At 42.6% G+C, this 16498-nt stretch overlaps 1 protein-coding gene across 13 annotated transcripts in view; it reads left to right on the top strand.

Annotated features, from left to right (window-relative positions):
• Positions 1–6095, top strand: part of LOC124114498 (calponin homology domain-containing protein DDB_G0272472-like) — an 88203-nt gene extending 82108 nt beyond the window's left edge. For all 13 annotated transcript variants that reach the window (XR_006857862.2, XR_006857861.2, XM_046475095.2 and 10 more), the window contains one exon: positions 159–6095. Coding sequence is in view for 10 of the 13 variants with exons in the window: in XM_046475091.2 (XP_046331047.1) it covers positions 159–181 (23 nt within the window). In the remaining 3 variants the exon portion in view is untranslated. The remainder of the gene's footprint in view (positions 1–158) is intronic.
• Positions 6096–16498: the final 10403 nt, after the last annotated feature.

The following is a 16498-nucleotide window of genomic DNA, read 5'->3' as shown; positions in this document are numbered from 1 at the left end:
GAAATATTTGTATTTCTTATGAATATGTGTAAAAAGGATACCAGTTGGTTTTCAGTGATAATCAGGGATTATGTTTAACATCGTTTTTTGTGACATGTTTTTTGTGAAATTTCAAAATTTCTGAATAAATGAATAGAAAATATATTTTTATTTTACAGAAATTTATGAAGAGTGTTCATGATGTCCCCCTTTGACAAGATACCACAGAGGAGGACACAGTCTATTGTGAATATGTAACAACATTGACTCAAGGGAGATCACTCTTGCCTCAAGGGAGATAACAATTTGTATCACTGTCAACAGTGCTATTTTTGTACAGCATATATGCTGACCAAATATTCATGGAAAATATAAGCAAGAGTTTAGATTCATTGTCATTTTGTCCACAATCAAAAGATACACAAATGTCAATCATTTCTAATTGTGATTGTAAATGTAAATTTTCACTACTGTTACTTTGAAATTGGCCAGTGTGTAGAGCTGGTCCTTGCTCCTCATAACCAGCTGATGATCCACTGTGATTAGCTGGTAGCCTTGTCTTCGGAGATGTCGAGATTGCTGCTGTCTGTAACACTACAATATTTTAGGCATTATAGTCACATTATGGTTAGGTTAATTTGCATGGCAATAAGTGTTACATTTGAAATGTCACTTGGAAACCATTCCATTTTTTGTTTTACATTTTTAAGTTTATTTAATTTTCTTAGTTCATGTTGTGAGTGAATGGATCAAATACCTGTATTGTGCAATCAATCAACAACAATATTCCAGATAGGCTTTCATGTGATGCAGGATCTCCATTTATAAGAAATGCAAGGATGTAACCATAGAATTTTGTATTAAGGATGAATTGATATACCGTATTCGACCCAATAAGCGCCCAGGGCGCTTAAAATAAAGACAGAAGGGGTGGGCGCTTATTGGGACCAATTCAGAGTCAAATTGGCGTAAATTCATCAGTAAGCCTATTGATATTCTTCTGTTGCTGGGGGGCTAGAGATTAACTGTTACTTACGTTTTACTGGTGAACATCTCCTCATTAACCAACTACAAAAGATTCTTGACTGTATGTAAAAAACAGGTGAGTAAATCTCATCCGGGAAAAGGGGGGGGGGGGGGCTTATTGGGACATGGGCGCTTATTGGGTCAAATACGGTAACACAATTACCCCTAAGTTTTGATTATTATTCTTAAAACTATTTATTTCTAGTTCTGCTTAGTTTTCTTGTCTGCACTGCATCTAGTTTATGTATAAGCATCCATTGACATAGAACTTCATTGTTTTGGTTACAATCTTTGGTCTGTTTCAAACGGCACTGACTACAAATGTAAATATATATGTGTACATATCTGAGAGCATGTAAAACAAAGTCGTACCATCCATGGCGTGTTGATGTCGATACAGTTCATAATATGTTGCAAGCAGTAGTGAGACAGGTGCCGACCATCTTGTCCGCCAACATGCGGGGAGGTTTTCTTTCTGTAAATAATCGGCCAAAGAAATGATTTGCTCTCTTTTTATGATTTCTCGATTTTTTTCATGCTTTTGGATGCCAACACAACCAAACCGCGAAGTCCACAGGGATGATTAAGTGGTTGGTCTTATGGTTCTGATATACTGTAAATCTTGTAATTAATGCGTCTCCAAAAGAATGCGACCACTGGACCCTAGCCAAAAATGCAACTCAAGATGAATGCGACACCCCCTCCTCTCAAGCATCACTGGATTTCTATCTAAAGATGTCCTCAGTCGGGTTTAGAATCCTCACCTTAATCCAACCTTACATTAATCCAATCACACAACAAATAGCAACGCTTTTTAGCGCTGAGTAAAGTACTTCCGCAAAAACAATGCATGGGCACTGGCTCGTGTCGGCCTTTGACGCAGTCACAAACAACTAAGGGTGGTGTCTGTCTGGACTTGCAGGTGTGATCAGTGATGACATAAGTGAGTAGAACACTTGTCTTGACCCTAGCAGTGACAATTCACAGGATGTGATTAGTGTTTGAATGACATTGTTTATATACTTTATATACAAGTGCTGCTCAATAAACAGTGGTGTGGAATACATCAGCGTATGTCTAAGTTGGTATTTTTGGTATCCAAAATGTCTTATTGTTGATATAAATGCAATGTTTAAAAATGCGAGCAAAGACCACTCGCATTTTTCGCATTTAATTCACGCTCGCGTTAATTTCAAGATTTACAGTAGTCGTTTGGTGCCATATTTCTAGAAGATGGTATCTGTGTACCAGCTTCATTTATAGTAATATATATATATATATATGATAGCCTCTATATCAATCTCATTAAAATCAGATCTTAGTTTTCGCTACTGCTAACCAAAGATCTGAGGACATCCCATTACCAGTCACGTCAGAACGACCTTTCGCGAATTTTGATCGACCAATGAAATGACTGACAAGAAACCGACATTGGCCAATCAGAAGTCAGATCTGATTTAAATGAGATTGGTCTCTATATGTATGCAAGAGTTTGAGCAACTGTTTATGTTGTAGTATGGATGTTTGGAACAGATGTACATAATTACCATAGATATTCGGATGATTTGTGAACTCAGACAAGGCATTTATGGCAATTTTTTCTTGGTTAATTTTGAAACACATTTCCAAAACTTTTAGCAATACTTCTTCCATGAAGAAACATTTGACTATAAGGAAATAGAGCATGGAGATTCAAAGTAAAATTAAATGATACCGGTGTTTGTAGTTTTTGAAAATATTACAGGTGATTAATTTTTTTTGTTTGTTAAGGATCCACCGACATAAAGAAAATAGCAAAATAAAATTTAAATGACGTTCTTGATATATTTTTTTATATACTGCTGATGGTATAAGAAAAGAAATATGTTAAAAATATGTTAACATGAAATATCACTCAATTTAGTTTTTGTTGAAAAGAGGATTTATTGCGAAATATGAAATACATGGTGAAGTGTTTACCATTTAAGTTTGAAGCGATGTAGACCTATAAGAGTTACGGCCCTTTGATATTTGCCATCTGGATGTGGAGCCGGAAACTTGCAAAATTCATGTGCCTTGTGAGTGCAGTCGAGGGATATTAATTCAGGAAATACATGTTCATTTAGAGACAGTTTTTGTTTTTTGGCCATGGAAATTTTAAGAACAAAACAAACACCTGTAAACTGACTAAAAATATGAATCACCTTATAGAAGCAATATTTTGGTTTAGTAGTGAGATTCACATTTCTGTGCTTATGCCTTGGGATCAATATACTCACTTCAATAATATGCAATACCAAGCACGTTTTTGTTTTAATTACCCACCTAACTTGCTTATGGGCTAACGTTACATTTATTGTGTGTTCTTTTTGTGTAATTAGCATAATGATTAATCAATTCATTAATCAAGAGAATGTCTGCTTTTTCCTGATTCATGAAGGAGGAACTTATTCCTGAATTAACAAATGTAAAACTACTTACTGTATATATCTAGCTTTATTTCCTAGCTTTAATTGTTAGATTACCAAAGTCTCGTGTGTATTACTTCCAAGGGACTGGCTTTGCTGTCTGCTCTTCTTTCCAACCCAGTCTTGGTTTGTTCCACATAGTGATATTAGTAGTTCTGAGGTGATCGTAGCTCCTATACCTTAACATCGACTTACTGTTGTCGTAACGCTACAATGATGGTGTAATTAGTGCTGTGTGTCATTATCTCTGTGTAAGGAAATGATGTGTAACTGTTTGGTTGACGTACATGACGTTTAGGTTGCTTAAGACGGCAGTGTTTAAGACATGACTCAAACGTGTTAGGAATACCAACTCGATGTCTCATTAATGATATATTGGCTTCTGAAACATGCATTGCAATGTGAATAAATCAATTCAAATCTTTTTCACAGAAACAAGGAATATGGTCAGTTGTGATCAGAGTTACTGCCCTTCATTTTCCTTCTTTTTTTTTTATAATTTGAACCAATAAATTATTTTTTTCCTTTATTAAGTCACAGAAAACACAAGTCAGAGTTAGATTGACAAAAAAAATTCACGATGTTGCCTTTGAGGTCCGGGTAGTCCAGTTGGTATCTGGGCCCTACTCGGGACCCAGCCACCGAGTACCCGAGTTACCCATCCCAGCCCTAGAGGAAGCAGTTATGGTCTGAGAGTGTGGAGTCCTACACAAGACCTGCTAGTTGATGATATGTAAGGGCAGGAAATCAATGCAAGACCTTTCTGAACGTTTTGTGTCCGATGTAAATTCAAGCTATTTGCAGTGTGTGGATACCCATCTTCATCATGTCCAAAAAATTCACGATGTTGCCTTTGAACTGAGTTCTCCATCTTTACCAAAATCTGGTCAACCAGAATCTAGACTTTCTTTGCACTAGGGTCCTTCACTCGTTAAATCTCTACATTTGGCAACCTATGTGAACTGTCACCTTAATCCAGGAGTACTGTTGGGTGTGTCTCTTCACAAGGTTGGTCACATGTGGCCCAGTCGTCTAAGGTGCCGCAATTCGCTGTGCAGAGTTGCGTCCCTTGGGCACGCCAGACACCTATGATTGTGGGTTCGAATCCCCGTTCTCCCTGATTATGTTTCTAGGTTTGTCAGCACCATACCCGTGCTCGTTGGTTTCACCGAAGTAGAAAACATCTAAGACCTGCCTGCATCACATCAGGCTTTCTTCCCACATTGAGCTGACACACTGTGATATAACTGGAATACTGTTAAGAGCGGTGTTAAACCCAAATCACTTATTCACTCTTCACAAGGAACACATTACCTCACAAAAGATTCATGAATTTCAATTTGCTTGGGCTGAACTTTTTAAATAGTTTTCAATATTAATTCATGTCATTTTTTAGCAAGTTATGGATTAATGTATTTTTGAACCACTAAAAAACTTTAATTCTTACTTAGGAATTATATGGAGGAATGAACATGATATAATTGATTTTAATATGCTAACTTTTGATTGCAAGTGCTCATTTTTTGTTTATCAATTATTATTTGCTCAATTAAATCATTTGTTGTTATGCTAATGATTACCTTCAGGATCAGAGGAAGTAGGGCTGGGATGAGTCCAAATTTACAACCTGGGTACCCGACCCCTGATTACCCAACCCTTCCCGGGTATGCACTGTAGGTCTTAAGCTTTACCAGAGTCCAAATTTACAACCCGGGTACCCAACCCCCGATTACCCAACCCTATCCGGGTACGCGCTGTAGGTCTTAAGCTTTACCGGAGTCCAAATTTACTACCCCGGTACCCGACCCCCTATACCCAACCCTATCCGGTTACGCGCTGTAGGTCTTAAGTTTTACCAGAGTCCAAATTTACTACCTGGGTACCCGACCCCCGATTACCCAACCCAATATTGGTACGTGCTGTAGGTCTTAAGTTTTACCGGAGTTCTGGCAAAATTAAAGCTGCTCAGATACATGCACAAAAGTTGACAGAAGCTGTATCTACTCAAACAAATAAAAGTCAGAAGGAATGCATCCACAGTCATCAAGAAATATGAATATTTAGCAACTGACCTGTGAAGATCTGGAGTAGAGTAGGTCTTCAGCAACCAGTGCCTGCCGTAAAAGGCAATATGCTTGCCGTAAGAGGGGACTAACGGGATCGGGAGGTCAGGCTCGCTGACTTGGTTGATGCATGTCATCATATCCCAATTGTGTGGATCGATGTTCACGATGTCAATGACTGGATTGTCTGGTCCAGGCTTGATTATTTACATACTGCCGTCATATAGCTGGAACATTGCTGAGTGCGGCAACAAACAAACAAATAAACAAATTTAGCAACTCATGTATCCATGGAGTTATACTGCATCATCATTAAACAATATATCACGTGACTGACCACAGTTCCGGGCAGTCCAGTGGGTATCTGGGCCCTACTCAGGACTCACCCACCGTGTACCCGAGTTACCCATCCCAGCCCTAGAGGAAGCTGTTATGGTCTGAGAGTGTGGAGTCCTACACAAGACCTGCTGGTATGATGATATGTAAGGGCAGGAAATCAATGCCAGACCTTTCTGAACGTTTTGTGTCCAATGTAAATTCAAGTTATTTGCAGTGTATGGACACCCATCTCAATCATGTCTTTCAGTCAAAAATGCTAATTCAACAACATTGAAGTCTTAAGCATGCAAGTCAGGCTTATTGTTGGAAGCGAAAGTTTATATTTTGTAATATTTTTCAGCATTTTGCATTTGTATTTTCAAGACATTTTAGTTATGTATTAAGAGTTTGCTTCAAACACATTTCTTTCATCTTCCTGAGGCAAGGGAGTATAAACTGACTATGAATGTCCTGTGACCACCCTTGCTGAACTAGGCTGGAATTTCTGGGCTCAATCGTAGCTCCACCAGTGACAGTTACGAGTGATGTCCCTTTCCTGTCCCTCCTATTGACCAATCAGATTCCAACTCTCATATCACTTGCATATTTTTCAAACAAAATGGCGGCACCCAGTAAAGACTATCTGATTGATAATCAAGATCTTTATTGTAATAAAATGGGTCTTACCTCACAAAGTACATCAAATCACTTGAGCACCTTGATTAAAAACATGAAAAGATTGAGAAAATATCTCTTGACGCCCAACTAACAATACACATGCTCCACAAATCCTGCATTCGACTGAAATCTGATTTTGATTGGATTATGCACAGGTAGTTAGTCCAGCCAAAATATAACTCCATAATTGCCGCCTCGTTCGGCAAGGGTAGAAACTGGACTTTTACAGTCAGTGAAACTCCCTTGTCTCAGGAAGATGCTTTTTTTATGTTTTCGAGATATTTATGTGTATTCTTGTTTAGAGATCAGGTTTAAAATGATATACTGAAGCTATGATACATATATTACAATAGATTGTTCGTTGTACAATGTGTAGCATGATTAGGTTTTTGGAGTAAAACAGTTTTTGAAGCTGGTATACAGGTTTTGATTTTTAACCCAAATCACATTCTGACACTATGCATTATTTCGATTGTTGATAGATCAGGCTGAAGAATTAACTTCTTGTTTTAAACCCAAAATGTTGACTGTCAGTTTGAAAATGATGTGAAGATTATTTAAACTCATTTGTGAAATGATACGCATTGATACAGAATTTAGCTTATGGTGAATCACAGCCAGGTGCATCAGCGAGGCGTTTCAGCCTTACAAGGGACACAACTCTACAAAGTGACTTCAGAAGGATAGTCCTTCAAAAGGGCCATCTGCAACTGAATGTCCAAAAATAGTGACTTGAGCGTACACCGAGTGCATACAAGCTCCTCACAGGGTTAGCCCATTTGCTGACCTCTCTATACTGTCACTGCCACCAGTTAAAGCTCCCCACTGTGCTAGGCAGCTTGCAACCATGCATGTGTTGAACTTGCAATCGACTGACCCTATGTTTACAAACAATCATAACACCAAATATTTCCCAAACTAAATTATTTTGTTTCTTTGACAATTTGAATTTTTCTTTCTCTTAACTATAATGGAAGTATTATAGAGAGAATGTAAGGGGGAAGTTGGGTGTTTTTCCATTAGTCTCAAGTCTCCCACCAATCTGATTAAACAAACATATATTCATCGGCGAAATAGTAAGTTAGTCGTTAACCTTTTCTCAATTCACTATAATGGCATTCCCAAAGACATAAAAAAAATAACACTACATTTTGGGTTAGAGGGAGATTTGTAATGGCCGTTTGCATACTGGTGGCAGCGACGATAATGGGCGGGTAACTTAGGGCTGGGAAGGAGCTTGCTGTTGCAAACACCCAGGGAGATAACCTTTATAGTGCCTAACAGTAATGTGCTCACACCAGTCCAGACAATCTGTGTATTGATAGTTTTAAGACTAGCCTTAGCTCTCAATAACAAGGCCACAGCAACATCCACAAAATTTGGTGCACGTTCAATATTTTTTAGTCAAAATATTTTATTTGATAATGGCTTTCATAAATTACTACACTGCATGTTTAGATGATTTTCTGTTTTTTGTCCACATACAACAGATTGAAGTTACAGAAGTAAAACTTTTGTTTGAATTGAAACAGACATGAAATTATTGATTTTGGCATTGATCATACATGTATTTGAATTATATTATTTTGTAAAGAAAGATGTATAATTTGAAAGCCTTGAGTACAATTTCCTGTCATGTGACTGTATATTTCAATTGAAATAAATTAATACATAATTAAATATGGTTGTTTCATTTGGTGAGGTGAGGTGAGGTGTGTGAGGTGAGGTTAGGTGAGGAGTTTAAAATGAAATGGAGTGAGTGAGTGAGTATGGTTTTACGCCACTTTTAGCAATATTCCAGCTATATCACGCAGGGGACACCAGAAATGGGCTTCACACATTGTACCCATTTCGGGAATCGTACCTGGGTCTTCAGCGTGACGAGCGAACGCTTTAACCAACTAGGCTACCCAACCGCCCTAAAATGAAATGGGGTTAACGTCATGTTCAAGATTATTGCATGTGTGTGGCTGCTTGTACTAGTCCAGACTTTCTGGTTTTATAGTACATTGTAGCAGTTTAACATGAATACCCCACTCAAGACACATATGCAGTACATTGACTATGAGCCGACCCGTCCTCGTTATCTCCCCCTAATGTTGAGCACCAGGCAGGGTAACAGAAGGTACCATCTTTGAATGTCTCTATCCACTGGACCACGGAAGTGGTCTCTCGAAACTGTAGACATATATGTAGGAGAGTTGGTGAGCTAATGTTATACACCAGAGTCATCAATTAGATTGGATCGAAATGTGTCCAGGGATGGAGCATTTCTTAAGAGAGGGATAACAGTGCACCCTGTAAGACCACACTTACTTACACAAAAGGTTGGTCGAAATAAAAATAAACCGCTATGTCAAATATTTATTTGTTTATATGAAATTCTTTCGGCCGTGGAGTTAAAACTGCAACTGGCTTCCTGAATCACTGATAGTGATGTAGATATGGAATTTATATATACATTTTTTGTATTGTGTATGAGGGTCTATATTACTAGCGGGAGAGATAATAAATATAACTGGATTGCCATTGTTTCCAACTGAGTGTCCTACGTCCAGACTGAGTTGCCACTGTTTCCAACTGAGTGTCATACGTCCAGACTGAGTTGCCACTGTTCCCAACTGAGTGTCATATGTCCATACTGAGTTGCCACTGTTCCCAACTGAGTGTCATACGTCCATACTGAGTTGCCACTGTTCCCAACTGAGTGTCATACATCCATACTGAGTTGCCACTGTTCCCAACTGAGTGTCATACGTCCAGATTGAGTTGCCACTGTTCCCAACTGAGTGTCATACGTCCAGACTGAGTTGCCACTGTTCCCAACTGAGTGTCATACATCCAGACTGAGTTGCCACTGTTTCCAACTGAGTGTCATACGTCCATACTGAGTTGCCACTGTTCCCAACTGAGTGTCCTACATCCATACTGAGTTGCCACTGTTCCCAACTGAGTGTCCTACATCCAGACTGAGTTGCCACTGTTTCCAACTGAGTGTCATACATCCAGACTGAGTTGCCACTGTTTCCAACTGAGTGTCATACATCCATACTGAGTTGCCACTGTTTCCAACTGAGTGTCATACGTCCATACTGAGCTGCCACTGTTCCCAACTGAGTGTCATACATCCATACTGAGTTGCCACTGTTTCCAACTGAGTGTCATACGTCCATACTGAGTTGCCACTGTTCCCAACTGAGTGTCATACGTCCATACTGAGTTGCCACTGTTCCCAACTGAGTGTCCTACGTCCATACTGAGTTGCCACTGTTCCCAACTGAGTGTCATACGTCCATACTGAGTTGCCACTGTTCCCAACTGAGTGTCCTACATCCATACTGAGTTGCCACTGTTCCCAACTGAGTGTCATACGTCAATACTGAGTTGCCACTGTTCCCAACTGAGTGTCATACATCCATACTGAGTTGCCACTGTTCCCAACTGAGTGTCATACGTCCATACTGAGTTGCCACTGTTCCCAACTGAGTGTCCTACATCCAGACTGAGTTGCCACTGTTCCCAACTGAGTGTCATACGTCCATACTGAGTTGCCACTGTTTCCAACTGAGTGTCATACGTCCAGACTGAGTTGCCACTGTTACCAACTGTGTGTCATACGTCCAGACTGAGTTGCCACTGTTCCCAACTGAGTGTCATACGTCCATACTGAGTTGCCACTGTTCCCAACTGAGTGTCCTACATCCATACTGAGTTGCCACTGTTCCCAACTGAGTGTCATACATCCATACTGAGTTGCCACTGTTTCCAACTGAGTGTCATACGTCCATACTGAGTTGCCACTGTTCCCAACTGAGTGTCATACGTCCATACTGAGTTGCCACTGTTCCGCAACTGAGTGTCCTACGTCCATACTGAGTTGCCACTGTTCCCAACTGAGTGTCATACATCCATACTGAGTTGCCACTGTTCCCAACTGAGTGTCATACATCCATACTGAGTTGCCACTGTTCCCAACTGAGTGTCATACGTCAATACTGAGTTGCCACTGTTCCCAACTGAGTGTCATACATCCATACTGAGTTGCCACTGTTCCCAACTGAGTGTCATACGTCCATACTGAGTTGCCACTGTTCCCAACTGAGTGTCCTACATCCAGACTGAGTTGCCACTGTTCCCAACTGAGTGTCATACGTCCATACTGAGTTGCCACTGTTTCCAACTGAGTGTCATACGTCCAGACTGAGTTGCCACTGTTACCAACTGTGTGTCATACGTCCAGACTGAGTTGCCACTGTTTCCAACTGAGTGTCATACATCCATACTGAGTTGCCACTGTTCCCAACTGAGTGTCATACGTCCATACTGAGTTGCCACTGTTCCCAACTGAGTGTCCTACGTCCATACTGAGTTGCCACTGTTCCCAACTGAGTGTCATACATCCATACTGAGTTGCCACTGTTCCCAACTGAGTGTCATACGTCCATACTGAGTTGCCACTGTTCCCAACTGAGTGTCCTACATCCAGACTGAGTTGCCACTGTTCCCAACTGAGTGTCATACGTCCATACTGAGTTGCCACTGTTTCCAACTGAGTGTCATACGTCCAGACTGAGTTGCCACTGTTACCAACTGTGTGCCATACGTCCAGACTGAGTTGCCACTGTTCCCAACTGAGTGTCATACGTCCATACTGAGTTGCCACTGTTCCCAACTGAGTGTCCTACGTCCATACTGAGTTGCCACTGTTCCCAACTGAGTGTCATACGTCCATACTGAGTTGCCACTGTTCCCAACTGAGTGTCATACTTCCAGACTGAGTTGCCACTGTTCCCAACTGAGTGTCATACGTCAATACTGAGTTGCCACTGTTCCCAACTGAGTGTCATACATCCATACTGAGTTGCCACTGTTCCCAACTGAGTGTCATACGTCCATACTGAGTTGCCACTGTTTCCAACTGAGTGTCATACGTCCAGACTGAGTTGCCACTGTTCCCAACTGAGTGTCATACGTCCATACTGAGTTGCCACTGTTCCCAACTGAGTGTCCTACGTCCATACTGAGTTGCCACTGTTCCCAACTGAGTGTCATACGTCCATACTGAGTTGCCACTGTTCCCAACTGAGTGTCATACATCCATACTGAGTTGCCACTGTTCCCAACTGAGTGTCATACGTCCATACTGAGTTGCCACTGTTCCCAACTGAGTGTCATACATCCATACTGAGTTGCCACTGTTCCCAACTGAGTGTCCTACGTCCATACTGAGTTGCCACTGTTCCCAACTGAGTGTCCTACATCCAGACTGAGTTGCCACTGTTCCCAACTGAGTGTCATACGTCCATACTGAGTTGCCACTGTTTCCAACTGAGTGTCATACGTCCAGACTGAGTTGCCACTGTTACCAACTGTGTGTCATACGTCCAGACTGAGTTGCCACTGTTCCCAACTGAGTGTCATACGTCCATACTGAGTTGCCACTGTTTCCAACTGAGTGTCATACATCCATACTGAGTTGCCACTGTTCCCAACTGAGTGTCATACGTCCATACTGAGTTGCCACTGTTCCCAACTGAGTGTCCTACGTCCATACTGAGTTGCCACTGTTCCCAACTGAGTGTCATACATCCATACTGAGTTGCCACTGTTCCCAACTGAGTGTCATACGTCCATACTGAGTTGCCACTGTTCCCAACTGAGTGTCCTACATCCAGACTGAGTTGCCACTGTTCCCAACTGAGTGTCATACGTCCATACTGAGTTGCCACTGTTTCCAACTGAGTGTCATACGTCCAGACTGAGTTGCCACTGTTACCAACTGTGTGTCATACGTCCAGACTGAGTTGCCACTGTTCCCAACTGAGTGTCATACGTCCATACTGAGTTGCCACTGTTCCCAACTGAGTGTCCTACATCCATACTGAGTTGCCACTGTTTCCAACTGAGTGTCATACATCCATACTGAGTTGCCACTGTTTCCAACTGAGTGTCATACGTCAATACTGAGTTGCCACTGTTCCCAACTGAGTGTCATACGTCCATACTGAGTTGCCACTGTTCCCAACTGAGTGTCCTACGTCCATACTGAGTTGCCACTGTTCCCAACTGAGTGTCATACGTCCAGATTGAGTTGCCACTGTTCCCAACTGAGTGTCAAACATCCATACTGAGTTGCCACTGTTCCCAACTGAGTGTCCTACATCCATACTGAGCTGCCACTGTTCCCAACTGAGTGTTATACATCCAGACTGAGTTGCCACTGTTCCCAACTGAGTGTCCTACATCCATACTGAGTTGCCACTGTTCCCAACTGAGTGTCATACGTCCATACTGAGTTGCCACTGTTTCCAACTGAGTGTCATACGTCCATACTGAGTTGCCACTGTTACCAACTGAGTGTCATACGTCCAGACTGAGTTGCCACTGTTCCCAACTGAGTGTCATACGTCCATACTGAGTTGCCACTGTTCCCAACTGAGTGTCATACGTCCATACTGAGTTGCCACTGTTTCCAACTGAGTGTCATACGTCCATACTGAGTTGCCACTGTTCCCAACTGAGTGTCATACGTCCATACTGAGTTGCCACTGTTCCCAACTGAGTGTCATACGTCCATACTGAGTTGCCACTGTTCCCAACTGAGTGTCATACATCCATACTGAGTTGCCACTGTTCCCAACTGAGTGTCCTACGTCCATACTGAGTTGCCACTGTTCCCAACTGAGTGTCATACGTCCATACTGAGTTGCCACTGTTCCCAACTGAGTGTCATACGTCCAGACTGAGTTGCCACTGTTTCCAACTGAGTGTCATACGTCCATACTGAGTTGCCACTGTTCCCAACTGAGTGTCATACGTCCATACTGAGTTGCCACTGTTCCCAACTGAGTGTCATACGTCCATACTGAGTTGCCACTGTTCCCAACTGAGTGTCATACATCCATACTGAGTTGCCACTGTTCCCAACTGAGTGTCCTACGTCCATACTGAGTTGCCACTGTTCCCAACTGAGTGTCATACGTCCATACTGAGTTGCCACTGTTCCCAACTGAGTGTCATACGTCCAGACTGAGTTGCCACTGTTCCCAACTGAGTGTCATACGTCCATACTGAGTTGCCACTGTTCCCAACTGAGTGTCATACGTCCATACTGAGTTGCCACTGTTCCCAACTGAGTGTCATACGTCCATACTGAGATGCCACTGTTCCCAACTGAGTGTCATACATCCATACTGAGTTGCCACTGTTCCCAACTGAGTGTCCTACGTCCAGACTGAGTTGCCACTGTTCCCAACTGAGTGTCATACGTCCATACTGAGTTGCCACTGTTCCCAACTGAGTGTCATACATCCATACTGAGTTGCCACTGTTCCCAACTGAGTGTCATACATCCATACTGAGTTGCCACTGTTCCCAACTGAGTGTCCTACATCCATACTGAGTTGCCACTGTTCCCAACTGAGTGTCCTACATCCATACTGAGCTGCCACTGTTCCCAACTGAGTGTCATACGTCCATACTGAGTTGCCACTGTTCCCAACTGAGTGTCATACGTCCAGACTGAGTTGCCACTTTTCCCAACTGAGTGTCCTACATCCATACTGAGTTGCCACTGTTCCCAACTGAGTGTCATACGTCCATACTGAGTTGCCACTGTTCCCAAATGAGTGTCATACATCCATACTGAGTTGCCACTTTTCCCAACTGAGTGTCCTACATCAATACTGAGTTGCCACTGTTTCCAACTGATTGTTATACGTCCATACTGAGTTGCCACTGTTCCCAACTGAGTGACATACATCCATACTGAGTTGCCACTGTTCCCAACTGAGTGTCATACGTCCATACTGAGTTGCCACTGTTTCCAACTGAGTGTCCTACATCCATACTGAGTTGCCACTGTTCCCAACTGAGTGTCCTACATCCAGACTGAGTTGCCACTGTTCCCAACTGAGTGTCATACGTCCAGATTGAGTTGCCACTGTTTCCAACTGAGTGTCATACGTCCAGACTGAGTTGCCACTGTTCCCAACTGAGTGTCCTACATCCATACTGGAGCGCCATTGTTTCTTACTGAGTGTCATACATCCATACTGAGTTGCCACTGTTCCCAACTGAGTGTCATACATCCATACTGAGTTGCCACTGTTTCATACTGAGTGTCATACGTCCAGACTGAGTTGCCACTGTTCCCAACTGAGTGTCATACGTCCATACTGAGTTGCCACTGTTCCCAACTGAGTGTCATACATCCAGTTTGAGTTGCCACTGTTTCCAACTGAGTGGCATACGTCCATACTGAGTTGCCACTGTTCCCAACTGAGTGTCAAACATCCATACTGAGTTGCCACTGTTTCCAACTGAGTGTCATACGTCCAGACTGAGTTGCCACTGTTTCCAACTGAGTGTCATACATCCAGACTGAGTTGCCACTGTTACCAACTGAGAGTCATACGTCCAGACTGAGTTGCCACTGTTCCCAACTGAGTGTCATACATCCAGATTGAGTTGCCACTGTTCCCAACTGAGTGTCATACGTCCAGACTGAGTTGCCACTGTTCCCAACTGAGTGTCATACATCCAGACTGAGTTGCCACTGTTTCCAACTGAGTGTCCTACGTCCATACTGAGTTGCCACTGTTCCCAACTGAGTGTCATACGTCCATACTGAGTTGCCACTGTTCCCTAATGAGTGTCCTACATCCATACTGAGTTGCCACTTTTCCCAACTGAGTGTCCTACATCAATACTGAGTTGCCACTGTTTCCAACTGATTGTTATACGTCCATACTGAGTTGCCACTGTTCCCAACTGAGTGACATACATCCATACTGAGTTGCCACTGTTCCCAACTGAGTGTCATACGTCCATACTGAGTTGCCACTGTTTCCAACTGAGTGTCCTACATCCATACTGAGTTGCCACTGTTCCCAACTGAGTGTCCTACATCCAGACTGAGTTGCCACTGTTCCCAACTGAGTGTCATACGTCCAGATTGAGTTGCCACTGTTTCCAACTGAGTGTCATACGTCCAGACTGAGTTGCCACTGTTCCCAACTGAGTGTCCTACATCCATACTGGAGCGCCATTGTTTCTTACTGAGTGTCATACATCCATACTGAGTTGCCACTGTTCCCAACTGAGTGTCATACATCCATACTGAGTTGCCACTGTTTCATACTGAGTGTCATACGTCCAGACTGAGTTGCCACTGTTCCCAACTGAGTGTCATACGTCCATACTGAGTTGCCACTGTTCCCAACTGAGTGTCATACATCCAGTTTGAGTTGCCACTGTTTCCAACTGAGTGGCATACGTCCATACTGAGTTGCCACTGTTCCCAACTGAGTGTCAAACATCCATACTGAGTTGCCACTGTTTCCAACTGAGTGTCATACGTCCAGACTGAGTTGCCACTGTTTCCAACTGAGTGTCATACATCCAGACTGAGTTGCCACTGTTACGAACTGAGAGTCATACGTCCAGACTGAGTTGCCACTGTTCCCAACTGAGTGTCATACATCCAGATTGAGTTGCCACTGTTCCCAACTGAGTGTCATACGTCCAGACTGAGTTGCCACTGTTCCCAACTGAGTGTCATACATCCAGACTGAGTTGCCACTGTTTCCAACTGAGTGCCCTACGTCCATACTGAGTTGCCACTGTTCCCAACTGAGTGTCCTACATCCATACTGAGTTGCCACTGTTCCCAACTGAGTGTCCTACATCCAGACTGAGTTGCCACTGTTTCCAACTGAGTGTCATACGTCCATACTGAGTTGCCACTGTTTTCAACTGAGTGTCATACGTCCATACTGAGCTGCCACTGTTCCCAACTGAGTGTTATACATCCAGACTGAGTTGCCACTGTTCCCAACTGAGTGTCCTACATCCATACTGAGTTGCCACTGTTCCCAACTGAGTGTCATACGTCCAGACTGAGTTGCCACTGTTCCCAACTGAGTGTCATACATCCAGACTGAGTTGCCACTGTTCCCAACTGAGTGTCCTACATCCATACTGAGT

The sequence above is a fragment of the Haliotis rufescens genome, unplaced genomic scaffold (genome assembly GCF_023055435.1).
Source record: "Haliotis rufescens isolate VD_foot unplaced genomic scaffold, xgHalRufe1.0.p SCAF_2, whole genome shotgun sequence".
Lineage (NCBI taxonomy): Eukaryota > Metazoa > Mollusca > Gastropoda > Lepetellida > Haliotidae > Haliotis > Haliotis rufescens.
This window is presented reverse-complemented; position numbering and strand designations above follow the sequence as displayed.